This window comes from Phyllobates terribilis, unplaced genomic scaffold (genome assembly GCF_046119375.1).
Source record: "Phyllobates terribilis strain yellow unplaced genomic scaffold, ASM4611937v1 Scaffold_2__4_contigs__length_985480577, whole genome shotgun sequence".
Lineage (NCBI taxonomy): Eukaryota > Metazoa > Chordata > Amphibia > Anura > Dendrobatidae > Phyllobates > Phyllobates terribilis.
Genome location: NW_027362762.1, coordinates 812,326,302 through 812,340,802, shown reverse-complemented (window position 1 = coordinate 812,340,802; position 14,501 = coordinate 812,326,302). Strand labels below are relative to the sequence as shown.

General features: G+C 44.5%; 1 protein-coding gene across 2 annotated transcripts in view; it reads right to left on the bottom strand.

The window, feature by feature from the left end:
- The window catches only part of LIMK1 (LIM domain kinase 1), a 144,423-nt gene that overhangs the window by 43,470 nt on the left and 86,452 nt on the right, over nucleotides 1-14,501 (bottom strand). For both annotated transcript variants that reach the window (XM_073667602.1, XM_073667604.1), the window contains 3 exons: nucleotides 3,998-4,103; nucleotides 3,786-3,910; nucleotides 1,504-1,687 (listed from right to left, as the gene is read on the bottom strand). In XM_073667602.1, the coding sequence (XP_073523703.1) occupies nucleotides 1,504-1,687; nucleotides 3,786-3,910; nucleotides 3,998-4,103 (415 nt within the window). The remainder of the gene's footprint in view (nucleotides 1-1,503; nucleotides 1,688-3,785; nucleotides 3,911-3,997; nucleotides 4,104-14,501) is intronic.

The window sequence follows — 14,501 nt, the reverse complement described above, 5'->3', positions numbered from 1 at the left end:
TCTTGTCGGTATAGGATGGAGCTTGTCTGTATAGGATGGAACTTGTCTGTGAAAGGAGATGACAAGGTGCCATGTTCCCCCTGAAGACATCAATGCTGCTGTGGTATAGAATGTGAATAATGTTTTGTTCCTGATATGTTTCCTTGTGGGCTGTAGTATTAACAAACGGCCACAAGATGCCACTGTCTAGAATGTTGGTGAAAGGTGAAGTTGCCAGTAGAATAGCAGGCATTTATGACAGTGTGAGAGTTAACTATGTGTGAGGACGGCCCATAGTGGATGGGCACTTTAGGAATCTCTGGGTAGTTTCCAGAAGCAGAAAGAGAGTTCAGTCAGTAGTGTACAGTGCTTGAGAAGAGACAGACTCCATATATTGGCTGCTAGGGTAAACGTGGGCCCCGTATCTCAGACAATGGATCATCAGACAAATTAATCTCTTCACAAGAGTCCCCTTAGCCGGCCTGGGAACCTCGAGAGAGTCATTGAGGACCCAGGGGCACATTCTGTCTGCAGGCTGCAGAAGAAGTTAGGACTCCAGTCTAGGACGTGGAGAGAACTAGGATCCGGATATACTGTTACTGGTGAGGAAGATCCTCTAGGGCTAGAGAACAAGGCAACAGAGATGCTTCACCTAAATTGGGAACCAGGGCTGAAGTTGTATCAAGTACCTGTGGGAGAGATGACAACCCGTTGGGCCTTATCCTTTATATCTGCCTGTAAATATTGTAAATATTCCTACTAAGTAAAGTCCCAGTTATTGTTCTGAATTTTGTGTCCTCTGAATTCATTGCTGCCCTGGTTCAAGAAGAGAAATGCCTGGAGACAGAAGCGACCGGCTGGTCAGAAGTAAGTGGAAAGCACCACATACACCGCAGCACATAAGAGGGAGGACACACCGCCTGTAGGGTGCCAGAGCGAGTATGGGCTACAGCTACCCCACGACTACTGCGCTGGGGCACTTTACATTTGTACAGAACAGAGCTTGTCTGTATAAGATGGAGCTTGTCTGCACTTAAAGCTTGTCTGTATAGGATAAAGTTTGTCTGTACAGAACAAATGTGTCTGTATAGGATGGAGCTTTGTCTGCACATAACAAAGCTTGTCTGTATAGGATGGAGCTTTATCTGCACATAACAAAGCTTGTCTGTATAGGATGGAGCTTTATCTGCACATAACAAAGCTTGTCTGTATAGGATGGAGCTTGTCTGCACATAATGAAGCTTGTCTGTATAGGATGGAGCATGTCTGTACAGAACAGAGTTTGTCTGTATAGGATGGAGCTTGTCTGTACAGAACAGAGCTTGTCTGTATAGGATGGAGTTTGTCTGCACATAAGGAAGCTTGTCTGTATAGGATTGAGCTTGTCTGCACAGAACGGAGCTTGTCTTTATAGGATGGAGCTTGTCTGTACGGAACGGAGCTTGTCTGTATAGGATGGAGCTTGTCTGCACAGAATGGAGCCTATCTGTATAGGATAGATCTGGTCTGTTAATTGGGTATTACCCTGATTGCCTGCCCAAAGCAGCCTCTGCCCAGCACTTCTCCAGGGATAAGATCTGAGGGCCTGAATATTCGATGTGATCCAGCAACACCACGGACAGATTCAGAGCGACACATGTCTCTTTTGGAGCAAGATGGTGAGCCCACACAACTGGATCCGGGTGATCGGTCTATGCTGCAGCTACGCCTTCACATGGGAAAGGAAGAAATAAAGTGTTAGCATAATAGTCCCATTTACATTCCGTATGCAGAGGCTTTAGAGTGGATGAAGGATAGCTTTGCCTTTGGATTACACTCTCATGAATAAAGCATAAGAAAGCTGATCAAGCTGCATTAAAAGCAGTTTATATTTTTTTTTTCATAATCTAAAATAATTTAAAGGGGTTCTCCAGGAATAAAAGACAAATACAATAAACAACTAGAGGAAGTGCCTCTCAAAATACATTTCTAAATATATTTAATAAGCAAATCACATTAGTTTTGTCTATGGAGGCAATCACTGTTAAATTAAAAGGCCTGTCCTAGAATGTTAGGACAGGTGCCACTGAGCATGTGCAGCAGGAAAGCTATTTCAGCAGTGGAGCTTCCTACTGCACATGCTCACTAGCACCTGTCCTAACATTCTAGGACAGGTTTCTGTCAATGTAGCAAGGTGATGACCATTTTAATTCTATAATTATTACTTCCATAGACAAAATGAATGTGATTTGACGATTAAATTTATTTAGGAATTTATTTAGAAGTTCCTTTTTGCATTCCTGAAGAACCACTTTAAATTTTAAAACAACAACATGACTGATTTTTTCATAAAATAGCTCCAAACCTGTCTATGGCATCTATCAGATACAATTCAGCTCAATTTAACCCGTTAAAGACGCATCCAATTTAGTTTTTTTGCGATTACATTTTTTTCTCCTCTTTTTCTAGAGCCATAGTGTTTTTATTTTTCCATTAATATAACCATAAAAAGGATGCGTTTTTGTAGCACGAGTTGTAGCTTTGAAAGAAACTATTTACTTTACTATATCATTTACTGAAAAATGGAAAAAAAATTCAGATGAGTGTAATATGTGTAAATTTAGATTTTTTTTTTAATTTCTTTTTGGATTGGGAAAAGAGGAGTAATTAAAACTTTCATGTTTTATCATTTCAATTTATTTAAAAACAATTTTTTACTACTTCCCTTGTCTAGGAGACGTCAACCTGCAAAGGTCTTATACTATAAAATACAATACTTAAGTATTGAAGTGTATAGTGAAATAGGCTTCCTATTAAGCCTGGCATGTAGTAGTGTGTTCATAGATTTTTGCAAACGCCATTCAGACAAATGAGATAGTTGTAAAAATTTAGACGCCAAATTTATCGTGTGTAAATTCGCCTTTACGCTGCTCCCATACACAGCATTTTAATGAATTTTCAGTGGTGATTTTTGTCTCAAAAGCTCTGTGGAAAAATAGTAAAATATTGTACAATCTACATAGCAATTTGGTATTTTTGCTGTAGGTGGCATCTTTATCTAAACATTGGCCCCAATTCATGAAGACCCTTGTTTCTCAGGGTGAGGGGTGGAGTGTGAGTCGTCTGATTCATTAAGGTGCAAACTGTTTCTTCAGAGAGGAAGGGGACTTGAACTCTAGTGCCAACTATTGGAAATAACAATCCCAAAAGTCAATATCGATCCTTTAATTTGCCTTGCTACATAACCTAGTATAAAAGCCAAACCAGAATCTCAATTTGCAAACACGTGTTTCGGGGTGTTGCCCCTCCTCAGTGCAATGCATGAGTTTTGCTTTGGTGGTATGAGAGACCTCTGATTCATTAAGAGGCGCATACCTCTGAATGAATCAAGTGAGGCGTGAAGTGGCACAAGGTACGCCACCTCTCATCATGATTTTGATGAGTGGGAGTTGCTACGCCTCATCACAGCCATTATCCCACCCTAGGTCCTATTTTATCTGAGCTATGCAAAAATGGTGCAAAAACACCAAAAGTTTCATGCTGTTTTTGGTTGCACAAACATTTAGCAATTTTTCAAAGTGCATCACAGTTTTCTGTCTTTGATGAATTGGGGCCATAGCTTGCTATAGGTACGTCAATTTTTTTGCCAAACGCATCTCGATAGGAATTTAAAACTACTGGGAAAAAAAGACCTGTTGCAAAATATGGCAGCACCAAAAATACTTGCTAAAAAACAAAACCTTAAAAATACACGAAATGCATGTGTTTACATGTTTTTAAATGGCTTAAAAAAAGTGTTGATTATTACATTTATGATGAAGACTTACGTAACAGGCCTTTGACGCCTGATTCCAGGCTCTGTGCAAGGGGTGGGCAAGGGGGTGTTTTCATGTGGGTCATGCTCAATGGTTAGCTGTAAGAGCCGGCTGGTCTCTTGTATTAAAATATCAATCTAGAGTAATAATAATAAACAAAAAAATTACAAAAAAAATAAACCTAATAGGACAAAACAGCAATGAATTTAATTAAGATGGCTCACCTCATCTAGAGGAACGCTGCGAATTGGGGTGCCATTGATCTCCAGTATTCGATCTCCAACATGAATCGAACCTTGAATGTCAGGACTGAGACAATCAGCATCCAATCTAAAACACACAGCCCAGAGTGTTGGCATATACGGTATACATTACTGTAGTCATTTCCTCCATAGAAGATACTTCATCATGCGCATGTGATAGCAATTAACTGCTAGAGAAATAATGTGCGTCCAAACAAAAGTAGGCGTATAATATTATATCACTACTATTACTGATATATTCCTAACATAAAAATACACTAATGTAAAGATGTGCACTCACATTGTGCAAATAACATGCAAAATAGCCCTAACATCCAGCGCCAAATCCCCAATACTGGAACATAAACCATGTCACTAACAAAAGCTAACATGTGGTTTGAATTCGCCATGTAATTAAAACAAGATTCTTTTTTTTTAAATGGACAGATCCAATGTATTGTCAAAGCAAAGTCATTTTAATAAACTATTTTAATGACCTGGAAAAAAGGAAAATGTAAAATATTGCTCATTGCTGAATCTGACCAAAATATCTAATGATTTAGTTCCTCAGGTCTCAAGAGCCTCATCATTCAATTAGTATACTTCTACTCCTCAGTGACTGTTCTCTACTACAATCATATAAGGCTTAACTAGAATATGTCATCACTAGGGGTGAGCGGCCTCATGGACGTTCGGGTTCTGGTACCCAATGGAACTTTAGTCCAAAGTTTGGTTCGGGTACCAGAACTGTACCCGAACTTCAACCAGAACCCGAACCCCATTGAAAACAATAGGGACCCAAACTTTGGAGCACTTTCACTCACTTTCCCAGGAACTTCGAATATTGCAACGGACTTCCGGGAGAAGTCCATGTTCGGTGTTTAGCACAGGACATTAACTGTCCAGTACGAACCCTGAACTTTTAAGTTCGGATTCGCTCATCTCTATTTATCAGAAAACGGCCTATTGTATAAATCATTTTTTTATGCATAAATGTATTTTTAAAAACATTTTGATAATGTCGTTTTCTTATTAGTTTCCATTTCAGTATCAATTATTAAAATAAAATATCGAAATCTTGCAATTTTCACACAGACCACTTAGCCTAAGGCCACATTCACACTATCAGTATTTGGTCAGTATTTTACATCAGTATTTGTAAGCCAAAATCAGGAGTGGAAAAGTATAATAGAAACAAGTCACCACTTCTGTATTTATCACCCACTCCTGGTTTTGTCTTACAAATACTGAGATAAAATACTGACCAAATACTGAACGTGTGAATGTGGCCTAAGGACTCATTTGGACGGCAATGATTTTTCTCATATGTAAAAGCATAGACCGTTGTTCATCAGTGTTTTGGATCCAATTTTCATCAGTGTTTGGTCAGTGTCAGTTTTTACTATCAGTGTTTCATCAGTGATTTTCATGAATAGATAAATAAATTACAAAGCTTCTCCTATGTATTACAATGTTAATCCTGGACAGAACATTGATTACACACTGAGGCCATCTGTGAGCTACAGGTGATTTTCACAGTCCCACAGACTTTTATGGGTGATTTTCATGATTCGGATCAAAAATGGAAATGTCGCCAACATTAAAAAAACACGGACATATAAACAGCTGTTATATTGGACTGCTACCTTCTGTTCTTTACAGATCACTTTCCAGAAGTCATATGGACATCAGCAGCAGCATACCGTACAGGCTCTGACTCACTGACTTCCACAGAAGACTTTCCTAGACATGCTCTGATTGGGGCAGAGGTCATTGGGAAGGAAGGGGAGGAGGTGAGCTGTGATATCACCTCGTGTGAATGGTCCCTCCTGTGTTTTATACTATATATAGAAATGTTATGTGTCATTGTAATCTTGTCTGTGGTGATGAGACTACTGAAAAGTCATCTGTACAGAACAGGAAGTATGCATCTTGTATTAGGTTTAGTGGCCAGTGTGAAAATTTCAAGATTTCTTTTCTTATACGCAGGGTCGGACTGGCCTGGTGGGGTACTGGTGAAATGCCCAGTGGGTACCCAGCCCCCACTGCCCCAGAGAAGAAGAGCAAAAAAATTTTTTAAATGTGCGGAAGGCAGGGGCGCACGCGCACATGCCCGGCGCGATGACCATTGCCAGCGGCCGCGTCACCACCCGGCGCACCCATGTAAGTGCTGGGGCCCCGGGTGGGGAGGGACACCTGCACGATATTTGGCCTATGAGTGGCGGGAGGGAAAGCCCCCCCATCTAGGAGAGCCCCCACCCCAGGGAGAGCTCCCACCTCTCCTCCTCAAATATTTACCTCTCCTCCTCATTCCCTGCAGCTCCAGTGATGTCAGCGTCTTCTGATTCTGACATCTCAGGGCAGAGGGTGAAGTGACGTCACTAAATCCCTCTGCTCTGACCACTGCAAAGTCAGAAGACGCGCTGAGTACACCGAACCTGGAGGGGAACGGGAGAGGTGAGTGTTAGTTTTTTTTTTTTTTTATGTTTACAGCATTACAAGGGGCCAATATACTGTATGGCGCAGCACCATGATGGCCCAAATACTGTATGGAGCTGAACCATGGGGGCCCATATACTGTATGGAGCAGCACCATGGGGGCCCATATACTGTATGGAGCTGCACCATGATGGCCCAAATACTGTATGGAGCTGAACCATGGGGGCCCATATACTGTATGGCGCAGCACCATGATGGCCCAAATACTGTATGGAGCTGAACCATGGGGGCCCATATACTGTATGGCGCAGCACCATGATGGCCCAAATACTGTATGGAGCTGCACCATGGGGGCCCATATACTGTATGGAGCTGCACCATGGGGGCCCATATACTGTATGGAGCAGCACCATGGGGGCCCATATACTATATGGAGCTGCACCATGGGGGCCCATATACTGTATGGAGCTGCACCATGATGGCAAAAATACTGTATGGAGCTGAACCTTGGGGGCCCATATACTGTATGGAGCAGCACCATGATGGCCCAAATACTGTATGGAGCTGCACCATGGGGGCCCATATACTATATGGAGTTGCACCATGGGGGCCCATATACTGTATGGAGCAGCACCATGGGGGCCCATATACTATATGGAGCTGCACCATGGGGGCCCATATACTATATGGAGCTGCACCATGGGGGCCCATATACTGTATGGAGCAGCACCATGATGGCCCAAATACTGTATGGAGCTGCACCATGGTGGCCCATATACTGTATGGAGCAGCACCATGGGGGCCCATATACTATATGGAGCTGCACCATGGGGGCCCATATACTGTATGGAGCTGCACCATGAGGGCAAAAATACTGTATGGAGCTGAACCATGGGGGCTCATATACTGTATGGAGCTGAACCATGGGGGCCCATATACTGTATGGAGCTGAACCATGGGGGCCCATATACTGTATGGAGCAGCATCATGGGAGCCCATATACTGTATGGAGCTGCACCATGGGGGCCCATATACTGTATGGAGCTGCACCATGATGGCCCATATACTGTATGAAGCTGAACCATGGGGGTCCATATACTGTATGGAGATGCACCATGTGGGCCCATACACTGTAAAGAGCTGCACCATGGGGGCCCATATACTGTATGGAGCTGCACCATGGGGGCCCATATACTGTATGGAGCAGGATCATGGGGGCCCATATACTGTATGGAGCAGCACCATGGGGGCCCATATACTGTATGGAGCAGCACCATGGGGGCCCATATACTGTATGGAGCTGCACCATGGGGGCCCATATACTGTATGGAGCTGCACCATGATGGCCCATATACTGCATGAAGTTGAACCATGGGGGTCCATATACTGTATGGAGATGCACCATGGGGGCCCATATACTGTATGGAGCTGCACCATGGGGGCCCATATACTGTATGGAGCTGCACCATGGGGGCCTATATACTGTATGGAGCAGGATCATGGGGGCCCATATACTGCATGGAGCAGCACCATGGGGGCCCATATACGGTATGGAGCAGCACCATGGGGGCCCATATACTGTATGGAGCAGCATGGGGCCAATGTACTGTATGGAGCAGCATGGGGCCAATATACTGTATGGAGCAGCATGGGGCCAATATACTGTATGGAGCAGCATGGGGCCAATATACTGTATGGAGCAGCATCACATGGGGCCAATATACTGTAAGGAGCAGCATTATGGGGGCCAATATACTGTATGGAGCAGCATCATATGGGGCCAATATACAGTAAGGAGCAGCATCATGGGGGCCAATATACTGTATGGAGCTGCACCATGGGGGCCCATATACTGTATGGAGCAGCATCATGGGAGCCCATATACTGTATGGAGCTGCACCATGGGGGCCCATATACTGTATGGAGCTGAACCATGGGGACCCATATACTGTATGGATCAGCACCATGGGAGCCCATATACTGCATGGAGCTGCACCATGGGGGCCCATATACTGTATGGAGCTGCAAAATGATGGCCCATATATTGTATGAAGCTGAACCATGGGGGTCCATATACTGTATGGAGCTGCACCATGGGGGCCCATATACTGTATGGAGCTGCACCATGGGGGCCCATATACTGTATGGAGCTGCACCATGGGGGCCCATATACTGTATGGAGCTGCACCATGGGGGCCCATATACTGTATAAGCTGCACCATGATGGCCCATATACTGTATGGAGCAGCATCATGGGGGCCCATATACTGTATGGAGCAACACCATGGGGGCCCATATACTGTATGGAGCAGCACCATGGGGGCCCATATACTGTATGGAGCTACACCATGGGAGCCCATATACTGTATGGAGCAGCATCATGGGAGCCCATATACTGTATGGAGCTGCACCAAGGGGGCCCATATACTGTATGGAGCTGCACCATGGGGGCCCATAAACTGTATGGAGCAGCATGGGGCCAATATACTATATGGAGCAACATGAGGCCAATATACTATATGGAGCAGCATGAGGCCAATATACTGTATGGAGCAGCATTACATGGTGCCAATATACTGCATGGAGCAGCATCATATGGGGCCAATATACTGTAAGGAGCAGCATCATGGGGGCCAATATACTGTATGGAGCAGCATTACATGGGGCCAATATAATGTATGGAGCAGCATGGGGCCAATATACTGTATGGAGCAGCATGGGGCCAATATACTGTACAGAGCAGCATGGGGCCAATATACTGTATGGGGCAACATGGGGCCAATATACTGTATGGAGCAGCGTGGGGCCAATATACTGTATGGAGCAGCATGGGGCCAATATACTGTATGGAGCAGCATGGGGCAAATATATTGTATGGAGCAACATGGGGAAAATATACTGTATGGAGCAGCATGGGGCCAATATACTGTATGGAGCAGAATGGAGCCAATATACTGTATGGAGCAGAATAGGGCCAATATACTGTATGGAGCAACATGGGGCCAATATATTGTATGTAGCAAAATGGGGCCAATATACTGTATGGAGCAGCATGGGGCCAATATACTGTATGGAGCAACATGGGGCCAACATACTGTATGTAGCAGCATGGGACCAATATACTGTATGGAGCTGCATGAGGCCAATATACTGTATGGAGCAGCATGAGGCCAATATACTGTATGGAGCTGCATGAGGCCAATATACTGTATGGAGCTGCATGAGGCCAATATACTGAATGCAGCAGCATTTGGCCAATATATTGTATGGGCAACATGGGGCCAAAATACTGTATGGAGCAGCATTACATGGGGCCAATATACTGTATGGAGCAGTATCTTATGGAGCCTATATACTGTATGGAGCAGCATGGGGCCAATATACTGTATGGAGCAGCATGGGGCCAATATACTGTATGGAGCTGCACCATGGGGGCCAATATACTGTATGGAGCTGCACCATGGGGGCCCATATACTGTATGGAGCAGCACCATGGGGGCCCATATACTGCATGGAGCTGCACCATGGGGGCCCATATACTGTATGGAGCAGCACCATGGGGGCCCATATACTGTATGGAGCAGCATGGGGCCAATATACTGTATGCAGCAGCATGGGGCCAATATACTGTATGGAGCAACATGAGGCCAATATACTGTATGGAGCAGGATGAGGCCAATATACTGTATGGAGCAGCATTACATGGTGCCAATATACTGTATGGAGCAGCATCATGGGGGCCAACATACTGTATGGAGCAGCATTACATGGGGCCAATATACTGTATGGAGCAGTATGGGGCCAATATACTGTATGGAGCAGCATGGGGCCAATATACTGTACGGAGCAGCATGGGGCCAATATACTGTATGGGGCAACATGGGGCCAATATACTATATGGAGCAGCATGAGGCCAATATACTGTACGGAGCAACATGGGGAAAATATACTGTATGGAGCAACATTGGGCCAACATACTGTATGTAGCAGCATGGGGCCAATATACTGTATGGAGCAGAATGGAGCCAATGTACTGTATGGAGCAGAATAGGGCCAATATACTGTATGGAGCAACATGAGGCCAATATATTGTATGTAGCAACATGGGGCCAATATACTGTATGGAGCAGCATGGGGCCAATATACTGTATGGAGCAACATGGGGCCAACATACTGTATGTAGCAGCATGGGGCCAATATACTGTATGGAGCTGCATGAGGCCAATATACTGTATGGAGCTGCATGAGGCCAATATACTGAATGGAGCAGCATGGGGCCAATATATTGTATGGGCAACATGGGGCCAATATACTGTATGGAACAGCATCATATGGGGTCAATATACTATATGGAGCTGCATGGGGCCAATATACTGTATGGAGCAGCATTACATGGGGCCAATATACTGTATGGAGCAGCATCATATGGGGCCTATATACTGTATGGAGCAGCATGGGGCCAATATACTATATGGAGCAGCATGGGGCCAATATACTGTATGGAGCAGAATAGGGCCAATATACTGTATGGAGCAACATGGGGCCAATATATTGTATGTAGCAAAATGGGGCCAATATACTGTATGGAGCAGCATGGGGCCAATATACTGTATGGAGCAACATGGGGCCAACATACTGTATGTAGCAGCATGGGACCAATATACTGTATGGAGCTGCATGAGGCCAATATACTGTATGGAGCAGCATGGGGCCAATATACTGTATGGAGCAACATGGGGCCAACATACTGTATGTAGCAGCATGGGACCAATATACTGTATGGAGCTGCATGAGGCCAATATACTGTATGGAGCAGCATGAGGCCAATATACTGTATGGAGCTGCATGAGGCCAATATACTGTATGGAGCTGCATGAGGCCAATATACTGAATGCAGCAGCATTTGGCCAATATATTGTATGGGCAACATGGGGCCAATATATTGTATGGGCAACATGGGGCCAAAATACTGTATGGAGCAACATTACATGGGGCCAATATACTGTATAGAACAGCATCATATGGGGTCAGTATACTATATGGAGCTGCATGGGGCCAATATACTGTATGGAGCAGCATTACATGGGGCCAATATACTGTATGGAGCAGCATCTTATGGGGCCTATATACTGTATGGAGCAGCATGGGGCCAATATACTGTATGGAGCAGCATGGGGCCAATATACTGTATGGAGCTGCACCATGGGGGCCAATATACTGTATGGAGCTGCACCATGGGGGCCCATATACTGTATGGAGCAGCACCATGGGGGCCCATATACTGCATGGAGCTGCACCATGGGGGCCCATATACTGTATGGAGCAGCACCATGGGGGCCCATATACTGTATGGAGCAGCATGGGGCCAATATACTGTATGCAGCAGCATGGGGCCAATATACTGTATGGAGCAGGATGAGGCCAATATACTGTATGGAGCAGCATTACATGGTGCCAATATACTGTATGGAGCAGCATCATGGGGGCCAACATACTGTATGGAGCAGCATTACATGGGGCCAATATACTGTATGGAGCAGTATGGGGCCAATATACTGAAGGGGAGCAGCATGGGGCCAATATACTGTACGGAGCAGCATGGGGCCAATATACTGTATGGGGCAACATGGGGCCAATATACTATATGGAGCAGCATGAGGCCAATATACTGTACGGAGCAACATGGGGAAAATATACTGTATGGAGCAACATTGGGCCAACATACTGTATGTAGCAGCATGGGGCCAATATACTGTATGGAGCAGAATGGAGCCAATGTACTGTATGGAGCAGAATAGGGCCAATATACTGTATGGAGCAACATGGGGCCAATATATTGTATGTAGCAACATGGGGCCAATATACTGTATGGAGCAGCATGGGGCCAATATACTGTATGGAGCAACATGGGGCCAACATACTGTATGTAGCAGCATGGGGCCAATATACTGTATGGAGCTGCATGAGGCCAATATACTGTATGGAGCAGCATTACATGGGGCCAATATACTGTATGGAGCAGCATCATATGGGGCCTATATACTGTATGGAGCAGCATGGGGCCAATATACTATATGGAGCAGCATTACATGGGGCCAATATACTGTATGGAGCAGCATCATATGGGGCCTATATACTGTATGGAGCAGCATGGGGCCAATATACTATATGGAGCAGCATGGGGCCAATATACGGTATGGAGCAGTATCATATGGGGCCAATATACTGTATGGAGCAGCATTACATGGGGCCAATATACTGTATGGAGCAGTATCATAAGGGGCCAATATACTGTATGGAGCAGTATCATATGGGGCCAATATACTGTATGGAGCTGCATGAGGCCAATATACTGTATGGAGCAGCATGAGGCCAATATACTGAATGCAGCAGCATGGGGCCAATATATTGTATGGGCAACATGGGGCCAATATATTGTATGGAGAAACATGGGGCCAAAATACTGTATGGAGCAACATTACATGGGGCCAATATACTGTATGGAACAGCATCATATGGGGTCAATATACTATATGGAGCTGCATGGGGCCAATATACTTTATGGAGCAGCATTACATGGGGCCAATATACTGTATGGAGCAGCATCATATGGGGCCTATATACTGTATGGAGCAGCATCATATGGGGCCTATATACTGTATGGAGCAGCATGGGGCCAATATACTGTATGGAGCAGCATGGGGCCAATATACGTTATGGAGCAGTATCATATGGGGCCAATATACTGTATGGAGCAGCATTACATGGGGCCAATATACTGTATGGAGCAGTATCATACGGGGCCAATATACTGCATGGAGCAGCATTGGGCCAATATACTGCATGGAGCAGCATGGGGCCAATATACTGTATGGAGCAGTATCATATGGGGCCAATATACTGTATGGAGCAGCATCATATGGGGCCAATATACTGTATGGAGCAGCATTACATAGGGCCCATAATTCTGTATGGAGATGGTCACTGTATCACCTATATATACCTGTATTACGGCATATACGGGTACTCTGTGTATGCTGTAATGTCACCGGTGATCCCTGTATTTCCTGTACACTGACAATATATACAGAGCTCCTGTGTATAATGTCACCAGTGATAACATTAGTGTTATTAGTATTGTGTTTTTTATTAATGATCAGTATTGTATTATTTGGTCGCTATGTGGTGGTAATATATGATCTGGTCATGGTGTGGAGGTATTTGTTCCTTGTATATGGTGTGACTATTATTCAGTCTCTATGTGGTCTTGTCATGGTGTGACTGTATTAATTGCCTGTATGTGGTATTCAGTCACTATGTGGTCTGGTCATAGTGTGGCGTTATTGGTTCCTTGTATGTAGTATCACAATGTGGTGTTAATATGTAGTCTGGTCATGGTGTGGCAGTATTTATCCCTTGTATGTGGTGGTATGGGTCTTGGTATAGTGGATTGTGTTGTGTATGGCGGCCATTTGTTCTCTCTGATATCAATAAGGGGAAGATTCTTGATTTCCAAAGAGATTAAATACTTGGATTTTTAACCCATCCCTGTCCTGTGAGTATTACACAGTAGCAAATATGCACTTACAGGTGTTCTATGGTGAAAACAAGTAATCGCCTATCCTAAGACCCTGTTCACACATTCGGTATTTGGTCAGTATATTACATCAGTATTTGTAAGACAAAACCAGGACTGGGTGATAAATGCCGAAGTGGTGACGTGTTTCTATTATACTTTTCCACTGATTTTTCTACTCCTGGTTTTGTCTTCTAAATACTGATGTAAAATACTGACCAAATAGTGAACGTGTGAACGAGGCCAAAGGATAAGTGATAAGTTATTGATTGGGGGTCTGACTGCTGGGACATGCACCGATCTTAAGAATGTGGAGCTTTTATCCTCATTAGCATGGAGCGGCATGTGCGACTCAACCACTGATCCATTCATTATGTAAGGGACTGCACTTGGGTTTTTCTGTAAGACCCCAAAGAGGATGAATGGAACTGCGGTCAGACATCCAACGTGCCGCTTCATTTTGAAATGGGG